We start from the raw sequence: 11,382 nt of genomic DNA, 5'->3' as shown, positions 1-11,382 counted from the left end.
CTTCCGATCCCTTCTGGGCTTATGGATAAAAGCCCACGGAGGAGTTCTCATGTCATGGTTTTCCCTCCAACAAACCACTGTAAGCTCCACGTACTTTGTCTCTCTATAAAGTATTTTTCATGAAGAATGCTGATGATACTGTGCATGATCAAAATACAAACCCCATTTGCAGTTTTGGGAAAAAAAATTTTTTTTATATACCTTCTACTGCGGTGTTTTGCTGATCCACCAAAAGCGCAGAGCTGTTGTACAGGTGAGAAAGCACCAAGGCAAATGTGGAGGCATCAACTGGGAACTCTGGGTCCTGCACAGTGATTTTGAGCCTCACAACAATGCTTCCCACTTGCAGGGATTCGGTCTGCACTTTCAACTTCCCAGACTTGTATAAAGCAGAAATGTTGGCTGGAAATGAATTTTCAAGCTGAGCAAAAGGAGAGAAGCATTGACAGTTAGAAACCCAACCCAATTAGGAATAGCTCCTGTTAAAGCTGAACTATGGTGGTACCATTTTAAAGATTTATATATGCACAACATAGAAAACGTAAAAAGAAAAGTTTCAAAGTTTTTCAGAAATCTTACTTCTCAGAGGTTATTGAGGCACAGAGAAGTGTGAGTCTCCTTGGTGCACCTAGGCACCCTTGAAAATGGTAGCCATCTGACCACTGGTCTTACAAAACAAGTTTCATTTTGGCTCAAGGAGACAGAATTCCTTCTGTCTGCATGCATCACAGCTGAACTGGCTTGAGTAAGTCTGCAGATATCAGACCCTTGATGTTAGCTCTATACGTCACATAAGCTTTTTGTCCCAAGCTTCCTATATATTCACCTCCGCACTCCCAGACCCTGGAACATGGTCATCTCCACTGTTGCTGGAGCAGACTCTGGCTTGATTTTGGCGGCTACCAGCTAGCAGTCCCCCAGGCAGTACCCAGGCAGAGTTTGACACTCAGCATCGGCCAGGGGCCAGTCCCAACAGGCAATCCGAATGTGGCCGCTGTGCTCCGGAAGACCCAGCTGCACGGATGCAGGCTGGTTTGTGCCAATTGGTGTCAGTGTCAGAGAATGGTTCAGGATGTTTCATTTATCAGTACGGGCATAGCTTTAGCTCCCCGGGTTTATTTGAAACCAACCAGTCCAAGTCCAGCTTGCAGCTGAGTCTAATGACAAAGAAATCTCAGGATGAGAGGTAAAAAAAATGGAGGTGGATAACTTCAAGAAAATGTGCTTGAGACAGCCCAGCTTCAAGGCAATATCACAATTATGGTTGATTACCAATCTGGTAAGTAGACACATCAGTTGAACAAACGGCGTCGCTCTGAACAATAAAGCTGGCATACTGCTGTCAATATTTGAGCTGTGCGGGAGCTGGCAGTTTTGCCTTACATCTCTAGAAGGTATCTGCCTGCTTCAGCCTTTTGTTCCTACGTACACCTCAAAGCATGCCTTTGAGCACGCAGTGCAGCACCATAAATCAACAGAGCATTGCTCCTGTTCAGCCAGAGTTTGCTCCAAAAATTCCTCCAAACAGTTTAACTGCTCTAAGTTCAGATCGGGGTGGGGAGGCGCGAAAAAGAGAGGGGAGAAATCACAGGGGGATGTTGTGCTCCCAAACAGCCAAGGAGGCAGAAGTAACACCGATGGGCAAAGCTCCTTTTCCTTCCCAACCTCGGGATGCCAATTAGATCTGCATTAGCCTCAGGGGAGATTCACTGGCAAAAATCCTCTTGCACGACAAAAGTAAAAAATTTCCAGCTATGGGAAATAAAACCATGTCAGGAAATTCAACCTGCAATTTCTCATGCACAAATGCCTCTTCTGTGCTGCTTTTGAAAGTATAGATCCATTATTATTTTTTTCCTCAGATTTATATTCACATATGAGTCCCCCTTTGTTCTGGGAAAGCCTCGTTTTGGATGGAGATTCCAATTCCTCTGTATGGGCCCTCTTCTCTACAGCAAAGCTGTAATAGATTGCTGCATCTGAGACATCCCCCCTGTTTGGGAAGCTGAGAGCTGGTAACAAACTTAATGACTCAAGTTTTGCTTATGGCTGAGCATGGACAGTGGCTACATGTGCGCACGCAATGGATGGGGCTGGGGAAGAAAGCCTGAACCGGGCACTTTTCCTTAAGAAGAAAGAGCTTTGAGAGCAGTCAGACATTTATCGAGAAGACAGCGCTGAAATGAAGGCCAGCAATGTCATTTCAATAATCCATTAAAAAGCCTCAAGTCAATTTAGTGTGAGTTTATTGCCAAACTAAAGATCCAAGGAAAGGAGTCCCTGTTGCATGCCTGCATTTTTAATTCCTTTACTCTTCTGTAGGGGAAAATTTTTATTGGCTCCATTGCTAATAAGGCCAAGGGCTTGATCTCTTTAATCAGTTGAATTTTGTTTTAATTGTAAAGAAAGGTCACAGGAAACAGTATGATGATTTTCAAGGGATATTTCAGCCAGGCATAAAATACTCTCTTACATTAAATAAATCCTAAATTGAAAAAAAATATATATATTACACACAGTTATTTTAGTATTACCTCTGTAAGCAACAGTCTTGAAAATTCTTTATATGCTGAGCTGCTGGCATTATGGAAATCATCAGTAAAGTTGTAGTTCAGAATCCTCATAGTAACACCAAATATCTTGGCCTCTGTAGGACACAATATTAAAACACACACTGACAACGCAGAAGAGGAAAGGATTCAGCCAAAACTGATGCACCCAGACCAAAATCTCAGATGATGGAGAGAGAAGCAGCGGGAGAAGTTTGAGAGAGTTTAGTATTAAACCAAGAAAATAAAGAAAATATTCTGCTACAAGCCTCATATGCATTGAGGAGACACACTTACATCAGGTCCATAAAGATATTTAGGTGCCTAATTACAACTGCATGAGAACTGGGTTTACACACAGCTTTGTGGACCTGACCCTATGTAACTCCTGCATTTGAGTTACATCCAGGGTTGAATTGCCTGTGAGCTCACCTCTGGTCCACCAGTCACAATTATTATTTTTTTTTCCTGATCTTGGCAGCATGGATAGTATGACTGAAAGTAATAACAAAAACCAGTGCATGCCACTTCTCCATCTGGTAACCCTTGACAGATAACGTACAGAGCACGTGAGCCAAAACTAAGAGCCAGGGAATCTATTAACCACTTTAACCTGTATAAACAATCTGAGGCTGTTACTCTTTGGACTGATCTTTGGAAAACTTTTCTTTTTCTCAAGGGCTCCAATTTCATATTCTGAAGTTCATCCCCCTGTTTCCATAACCACTAGACCTCCTACTTTCCCTCTACAAAGGGTGTAATTTCCTTCTGACCCAAACTGGAGTCATCCCTCATCTGATCAAAGGGAAGGCTCTTACGGATAAACATAAACAGCAGCATTCTCATTGTGGCCAGTATTAAATAGTTCACTGGCTGCTTTTTGAAGAAAACATGGAGAGATTTATTTCCTTATTTGCATGAAGGCTTAGGAAATAATTTAAGGATAAAGGAAAAGCAAAATTATGTTTGATCAACACATTAGGGTCTCAGGGAGCTAGCAGCACTAGCTAATTGGAGGTATTCTGCAAGCTTTCTTACACAACCCTTGTTATTCTTTTTAATCCTGGTCACTCACAAATATTCAACTGCATCTGCCTTCCTCTGGGGACTCTTGGTAGCTCAGTTGAGACCTTGGCAAACCAGTTGACTGGATTTCTCACTGGCCACAGCCGTCAACCAGGAAAAATGGGGCCTGATGGGAGATGGGTGACAGCAGAATGCACTGCCAGGCACAAAAAAAAAAAATTTTAAAAGTATTCAAGCTTAGCCTGATACCTCTAATAGTCTGAGTCAGTCCAGCACTGCTTTATCAGCTAAGGCCAGAGCTCTGCTCCCTGATAATCTGAATTGCATAAATGTTGGGGTAGAGGAGAGAAAAAGTGCTGAAGGAGGTGGAAAATGGAGTTCAGGGAGCAACAAATGGATCATTGCTGAACTGCAAGTGAGTGGAGAAAGAAAGAGAGAGAGAGAAAAAAAAAATTTTTTTTTTTTAAGTGTCTATTTACCTGTTTTAACATTTTGATGGGAGATGCTGGTTTTTCCACAGGTTTCATAGCTGACCTCTACTGAATACATCACACCTGCTTCCAGTCCAGACACATCCATTTTCATTTCCTCTGTCTTCAAGTTGTGTATAATCTCTTTGCCCTTGAACACTTGGACTTGGAAAGTATGGTTCAGAGTAGAAGTGACATGCCAGGACATTTCAAAACTGTTGCTGGTAACGCTGAAGATTTGGTGGTTTCTGACTGCAGAGGGGTCTATCACAGTCCCAGGAAGAGTCATAACAGAAAAATCAACATTTTATGTTTAAAGCATAATGCTATTCTAAATCTATTACAGACAAGAACTTTGACCATCAATAGGGGAAGTTTCTTTTTACATTACCTCAGGACCACTCTCACAGTACCAGGTACCCCCATCCATGAACCATCCCATTAGGGTGATTAATTGGATGCTTACTCTTTTTATTTCCTTTTACTATACCTATTTTTGTTGAATCTCTTGTAATGCTAATAAACAGCCAGTGAGCTACAGGTTCAAGGAACAGAAATATAAGTTTGGAATAGTGAATCTGTGTACTCTACATATGTTGACACCTGCTGTGTCTCTTGTCACTTTAATCAAAATGCACCTCTTCAGGCAAAGTCTGCCTTAATATATGCCTGGAAAAACCCCACAGACCCCAGATTTTACTGACTGAGGGCAGACTGGTGGGCAGCACTTCACCTATTTATGCCACTCTAGTCCGGTGCAATCATTGTCATGTCAATGGGAAAAGACAGGAGCCTTCAGAGATGATTCCTCTCCTCAAAGGAGAAGGAGATGTCTAAATTGGGTAGGATGAATTGCCCTTCAGCAGAGACTGTCTGTCTCCACTAACTAGGGACAGAGCCCAGACTAGACACCTCTCCTGTAGACAGCTGGGTCAGGTGAGATGAACATCATCCCTCATGCTAACCTAGAGACCATGGCACGCAGCTGCCACAACTTCAATTCTTTCATGCTAATGGTTAGCCTAAGAAAAAAGTTTGTTTTCTTAAACCGTTTCCATAGGACACGATTTTTTCCAGGCTTCTGAGCCAGGTGGCTACAAAACACCTCCAAAGCCATATCACCCCTGCTCTAGAGGGACTTCAGTTTAATTCCTCTTGCTTCAGCTTGGATCAGAAGTTGTGGATGAAGTTCAAGAATACCCAGCCTGTCTCTCTGAACTCGGCAAAGGACTGTTTAAAGCTATTTCCTCCCACAAGAATAGGACGTTGTTATAAAAGCATTGTGATAACTCTCACCTGAAAGGGCTGAAGTCACACATATAAAGACAAATCTGCTGGGGTTTGTTCCCACCATAGTCCCTCAGATGGCTATCATGTATAGCAGGGAGACTATTCACAAAGGCTAACTCCAGTGTAGAGTAGCTTTGGCCAACCTCCCTGAGTCATGTTCCCCACCAACATCTTCACGGGTTTGAAAGCAAGAGGCCTGCATCCTGGTGGCTATGGCCAGGAGGAGCTCCTGGGGTCAGGAGCAGGTCCTCCCATACCTTGCTCCAGGACAAGCCTGGGACATGCAGTGAGCTGAGTCCAGGGCAAGTGAGTGGTGCTGGCCTCGCACAGCCCTCACTGGCATGCTTCTCGTGCTGGAGGATTATCCAGCACAAGCCCTATGGTGGGACTTGCACTTGCATGGTTCCCCAGGCACAAGTGGCTCAAGAAGCCAGTGGGGACACCTGCACTTCCAGGAGGCCAGTTCCCTTCAGCAGCCATGGGAATAACAGGGGGGTTTCTCCAGGGGTCACAGCACTACAGACCCCGATTCAAATGTCATGTTGGGGGAGCCTCTCTTTTTGTTTCCATGGGTAGAGATTCACTCCAAAACTATCACCAGCTTCTGTGAACAACCTCCTGTAACCCAACCAGCCCGAGGACAAAGGGATCAAAGAGCCGCTGACTTAAAAACAAGACAATATTCATTCAAAAGCAAGGTTACTTACAACATCCAGCATCTGTAGCTTGGTTAGTTATGGACAAAATACTTGAATTACTCTTAGTCGGAGAGCTATTGCTAGTGTTAATGAGATCCGACGCTGAACTTGGAGTAGATGCTGCCATGCCTAGGGGAAAAATAATGTTATCAAAGAGTTAAAGCATTCCTAACAAAGCAAATCCAAAATAGTACGACTCGTGTTTTCCACAGCTGAAAAGCAGCAATATAAGTAATATAAATAGAAATGAAAATAGATGTATTATCGTATCACAAAAGCATAAAGTAACACATTACCTTAATTTTTGAGACGAAAGGATTGTAAAATTGTTTTCTAACTAAAGCATTGAATCTGCAAGCACTTATTTATCTCATCATCCTTAAGCCTATTATCAGGCCCGCTGATGTCTGCAGGCTGTAAGTATATGCCTCTGTATTTTGCTGAACTGGTACCTCAAAGTATTATTTCACCCATTGCCAAACTCCATCTGCTTCCAGCAGAGGATCCTGCATAACCCAGGGTGGGATTATACAACCAGTGAGTCCCAGCTGCAGCCAAGCAGTCCAAATGGGAAGGAGAGTCCGTGTACAAACAGTGTCATTCGTCCTGTTTCCAGGAGGCTGGGAGGTGTACTGACACCGTGACTTGCTCTGAGCAGCAGCTGGGGTCTGGAGCTAGAGGGTTTGGCAGGTGAGTGAGGACAACTGAGGGTGAGAGAAGAAGAAACTGCCCCGTACTGTGAAATAGATACGCTGCATTTCAGTCAGAAACAGCTAACAGCTGGCTTATGTGGCATCCTCTCCCAACAGGAGGAGAAGGGACACTGTGTGCTCCAGAAATCTTGGCCTTGCCCGTAGCTCCTGCAATGGACCACAAAGCCCTGCAGAAGCGTTCTCAGCATTTCCCAAGGTGAGACCTACGTTTCTTACCTTCCGTTCTAGGGCTCAGCTGGTGAGGGTTGGCGTCTGCGCCTTCGTGCCGAGGATTGCAGCTGTAATAACCCTCCAGATTGACACAGGTGTTTTTCTCAGGACAAGCATTGAATTCAACATAGGAACATTCATCGACGTCTAAGAAGAAGAACAACACACCTTGCACAGATATTGTTAGCAGCATCACGATTGATCTGAAATGTGTATAGACCAGGCTCTGGATATGATCAATTCAGTGTAAATCTGCAGTAACTCTGCTGAAGCAATTCTGTGTGTATATGGGTGCAATGAAATCAGAATGCTGCCCTTCCCCAAAACCAGTCCCCATTCAGTTATAACCCTATCACTTTTTACTCCAGCTCATTGGAATGAGAGGACAGTTAGTGACAGCTCTTGCTTACAGTTGCAGGGTGTCATCCAAGCCTAAGAGATGTCAGTGGCAGGGAGAAGGAGATCTCCACAGTGATTTCACTGAAAGTTGGACTGAGTTTTCAAAAGTAAACACAGAATAAGAAGTGATAACAACAGTGCTTATGGATGCATTTCAGGAGTGAAAAAGTTCAGATAACTACACAGTAATAAGTAGATTAAAATAATTTAAATAATTTAAACCAAATATATTTAAATATTAACCTAACATTTAAAAAGTGGGTAGTAATACGCTATAGTAATTAACGGATTATATTATATTGTTTCATGCAAGCTACTGGAAGTAATACATGTCTATAAAAACAGACTGTATCTGCTTCCCAAGAATACTTTAAACACTTTTGTTAAGAGCCTGTTTAATACAACTAATGATTGTGCTACAACTTTTGAACATCTTTGTTTTTTTTATGAAGATGGTCTATGCTGTGCTATTAGGAAAAAATAAATTTAATTTAGGAAGCAGGAGTATTCCCCTCCAAACTATTCACTCCAAAATAATTATTAACTAACCACAACTCTCTCCATCCTATAATGGATAGGTTAGGGCCATATTTGCAAAGTTCACAAGATTCACTCCGCTGTTTTTGAAAGAAAATTGATAGTCATACAGATGAGTTCCCAAGTGAAGATGGATGAAGCCCCCTGAAAAAGCTTCCCCCCGTGACAGGATCATAATAATTAACCTTGCACTTCTGTGTCAATCACTTCATACACACGCTTCACAATGTCCTTCAAGGAAGAAGAAACCTCCACCAGCGGCGCTGGCTGATGCAGTCCAACGAGAACCTGGGAAGCCACGGTCCCAGCGTATACTTCTGCACGGTTACTCTGAATATGGTGCACAGAGGCGTTTAAGGGCTGTAATGCACCAGTAATCTGGAAAACAGGGGAACAAACACTTTGGTATCTCATTTCTTTATCAGTACAACTCTATGCCAATGAGACATAACCTATGCAATGTTTATCATCATAATCCAAGTGTAGAAAGCACCGATTCAGAAACCATAACGAAGTGGCAACATGGAGGTCTGTATTTATGTGAGGTGAGCTCTTCTTATTAGCATTTAGCATCACTTTCCACAACAGAGTTACAGGACAGTAATGCCAAGCTAAGGGAGATGTGGAGCTTCATGTCAGATCTCAAATGCTTAGGCAGGAGGATGTAACCCAGAAAGATAAGGAAAAATTTTTGGCTGTAATGCTTAAACATCAGAATCTCAATAGAAAGAATATACTTTAGACATGTTATTACAATTCATCTGTAATAAAGCCACTCAACACTTCTTACTTTATGCAACTAAAAAGACTGCTGGGAAAGGGAATAGAAAGAAAAAGAAAGAAGAAAAGCAATAGACTGAGCAAAAAGGCTGGGACTAAGAGCCACAGAGAGACCCCAGGACTTACCAAGTCGTCACAACCGCAAGTCAGGGATCAGAGAAGGGACGCGGTGGTGAGTTGAACATTAGGAGTCAGTGGAGCAGACAGAGCCTTGAAGACATTCCCCTGAGTAGCAGCTCATTGCAAAGCTTCAGTTTATATTTCCTATTTTTTGAATGTTTGACTTTGCCATATCTTGCTTTAGACCAAGATATGAAAGTCTTGGTAGATCATTGCCCCCTATTCCATACTATACAGCGACAAGACCAGGGTTTCTCAATTTTTAGGATATGAGAAGGGTGAATTCAGGTAGGAGGAAGATTTAAATTCATTCATGCTGAAGTAAATTCCCCATGCTACTGCCACCTTCTATTCTTCTGCCCACCAGTGCTAGCTGATGATGGGAGAAGGTTTTCCTTTGCTACTAGAGCGCTCCCATCTGGAAACTGAGGAGGAGTAGAAATGAAAATTAAGGGAAATAGGGAACTGCCCTTTTAGATACATTTCAAAGGCCTCATCAAAGCCTGGTTTTCTCCATGGCATGGTGATATGTACTAGGGAAATGCTTCGGCTTTATGGCTTGGAGGGTCTTTGTCCTAGTTCATCAATCCATTTCCTAAATACCATGTAGAGGACAGAGCAAGGCTCGCTGTCTGAGTGTGGCTTTAGTTTGCAGCCTTGTTCTTCCTGCAGACCGTCCTTTCAGGAAGCATGCCTCACACCTCTGCTAGGGTTGTGTTTTTCTTGATTACCTTGGACTCTTCCCACCTGCTGTGTCTGGGATAGAGAGAGACACGCTGTACTGCTGTCGCATGGCTGTACATGTGTTTTTGCCAATGCCGCTGCTAATCATAGAATCATAGAATAGTTTGGGGTGGAAGGGACCTTTAAAGGCCATCTAGTCCAACCCCCCTGCAATGAGCAGGGACGTCTTCAACTAGATCAGGTTGCTCAGAGCCCCTCACTTTGGATGTTTCCAGGGATGGGGCATCCACAACTTCCCTGGGCAACTTGTGCCAGTGTTTCACCACCCTCACTGTCAAAAATGTCTTCCTTAGATCTAGTCTGAATCTACCCTCTTTTAGTTGAAAACCATTACCTCTTGTCCTATTGCTAGAGGCCCTGCTAAAAAGTCTGTCCCCATCTTTCTTATGAGCCCCCTTTAAGTACTGAAAGGCTGCAATGAGGTCTCCCCAGACCCTTCTCTTCTCCAGGCTGAACAACGCCAACTTTCTCAGCCTGTCCTCATAGGAGAGGTGTTCTATCCCTTTGACCATTTTTGTGGCCTTCCTCTGGACCCAATCCAACAGGTCTATGTCTTTCCTGTGCTGAGGGCTCCAGAGCTGCATGCAGGACTCCAGGTGGGGTCTCACCAGAGCGGAGGAGGGGGCCAGAATCACCTCCCTCGACCTGCTGGCCACGCTGCTTTGGATGCAGCCCGGGACACGGTTGGCCCTCTGGGCTGCAAGTGCATATTGCCGGCTCATGTCCAGCTTTTCGTCCACCAGTACCCCCAAGTCCTTCTCGGCAAGGCTGCTCTCCATCCCTTTATTCCCCAGCCTGTATTGACACTGGGGGTTGCCCTGACCCAGGTGCAGGACCCTGCGCTTGGCCTTGTTGAACCTCATGAGGTTCACATGGGCCCATTCCTCCATGCAGAACCTTGGTCCTACAGCAAAAGCAACACCCTGCTGTCTCCCCCAGTACTGGTTCTGTGGCAAGAATGACAATGAAACGCCCTTGACCCAGACACAGTTCCCTGCCATAATCCTGGGGCTTCACAGTGAAACTTCTGGCACTGCTGAGTCCACCTGCCATGTAGTTCCCAGTGCCATAGAATCAGGATTGTCTCTTGAAAGGTTTACCTCAAAACTCCTTATCAGAAAACATCATGCTTTGCAGATCTTGAAATCCAGACCATGTTGGTCATAGACCCAAAACTGAACTGAGCCAGAGCTAGAGCAAGCAATTCTTAAGCAGGAAAAATCCTATATTTCAGAATCTCTTTAAATTGCCCTCAAAAGAGACCTGAAAAATTTACTAAAGAATCTGATAAACCAATGTTACTTGAGCTCCCTGAGGATAAGACTGACATTCACCAATTAGGGATAAACTACGGCCAGAAAAAATTATCTGGTGGAACAAAGTGGGAGCAACTGGCTGGTAAGGTTATGCCCAGCACGGAGGACTACGAGATCCTTCCCAGGCGGGAGCAAGTAGTGGTTACTGAGTGACAGGGACGTGGACTCAATGAGAAACGCACAGGAGAGTTTGTGTTTGTACGTACCATGGAGTGCAAAAGGCGCGAATGATTCAGAAGGTGGGAATCCACTCTGATTAATTCATTAAAATCCATTTTCACAAGCACCGTCACGTTGTACCAGAAGGTTCTTCCTGAAGCGTACAAAATCGAAGAGCCAAGTCACCTCAGGTCTGATGCTATAGAAAGCGACAGAGCTATAGGAAGTCTCTGAGAAGCCAAAGCAAGCTTTAACTTGGCAAATCTGAAGGTCCCACCCACGCACAGCCGTCAGCTACGGCCTCGTTCTCCATATGCCGCAGGCAGCGGCGCCAACGATGGAGAGAAACCTGAGCAAGGTCCACTGGACCC

General features: G+C 44.1%; 1 protein-coding gene across 1 annotated transcript in view; it reads right to left on the bottom strand.

Annotated features, from left to right (window-relative positions):
* UMODL1 (uromodulin-like 1) overlaps nt 1–11,382 on the bottom strand; it is a 53,400-nt gene that overhangs the window by 27,532 nt on the left and 14,486 nt on the right. Inside the window, exons 4-10 of the mRNA XM_010297194.1 lie at nt 11,059–11,165; nt 8,078–8,270; nt 6,963–7,103; nt 6,043–6,162; nt 4,055–4,309; nt 2,535–2,647; nt 202–421 (exon numbers count right to left, since the gene is read on the bottom strand). Coding sequence (XP_010295496.1) covers nt 202–421; nt 2,535–2,647; nt 4,055–4,309; nt 6,043–6,162; nt 6,963–7,103; nt 8,078–8,270; nt 11,059–11,165 — 1,149 coding nt within the window. The remainder of the gene's footprint in view (nt 1–201; nt 422–2,534; nt 2,648–4,054; nt 4,310–6,042; nt 6,163–6,962; nt 7,104–8,077; nt 8,271–11,058; nt 11,166–11,382) is intronic.

The sequence above is a fragment of the Phaethon lepturus genome, unplaced genomic scaffold (genome assembly GCF_000687285.1).
Source record: "Phaethon lepturus isolate BGI_N335 unplaced genomic scaffold, ASM68728v1 scaffold8431, whole genome shotgun sequence".
Taxonomy (NCBI): domain Eukaryota; kingdom Metazoa; phylum Chordata; class Aves; order Phaethontiformes; family Phaethontidae; genus Phaethon; species Phaethon lepturus.
The sequence above is the reverse complement of the archived record's forward strand: the minus strand, read 5'-3'. Positions and strand labels throughout refer to the sequence as shown.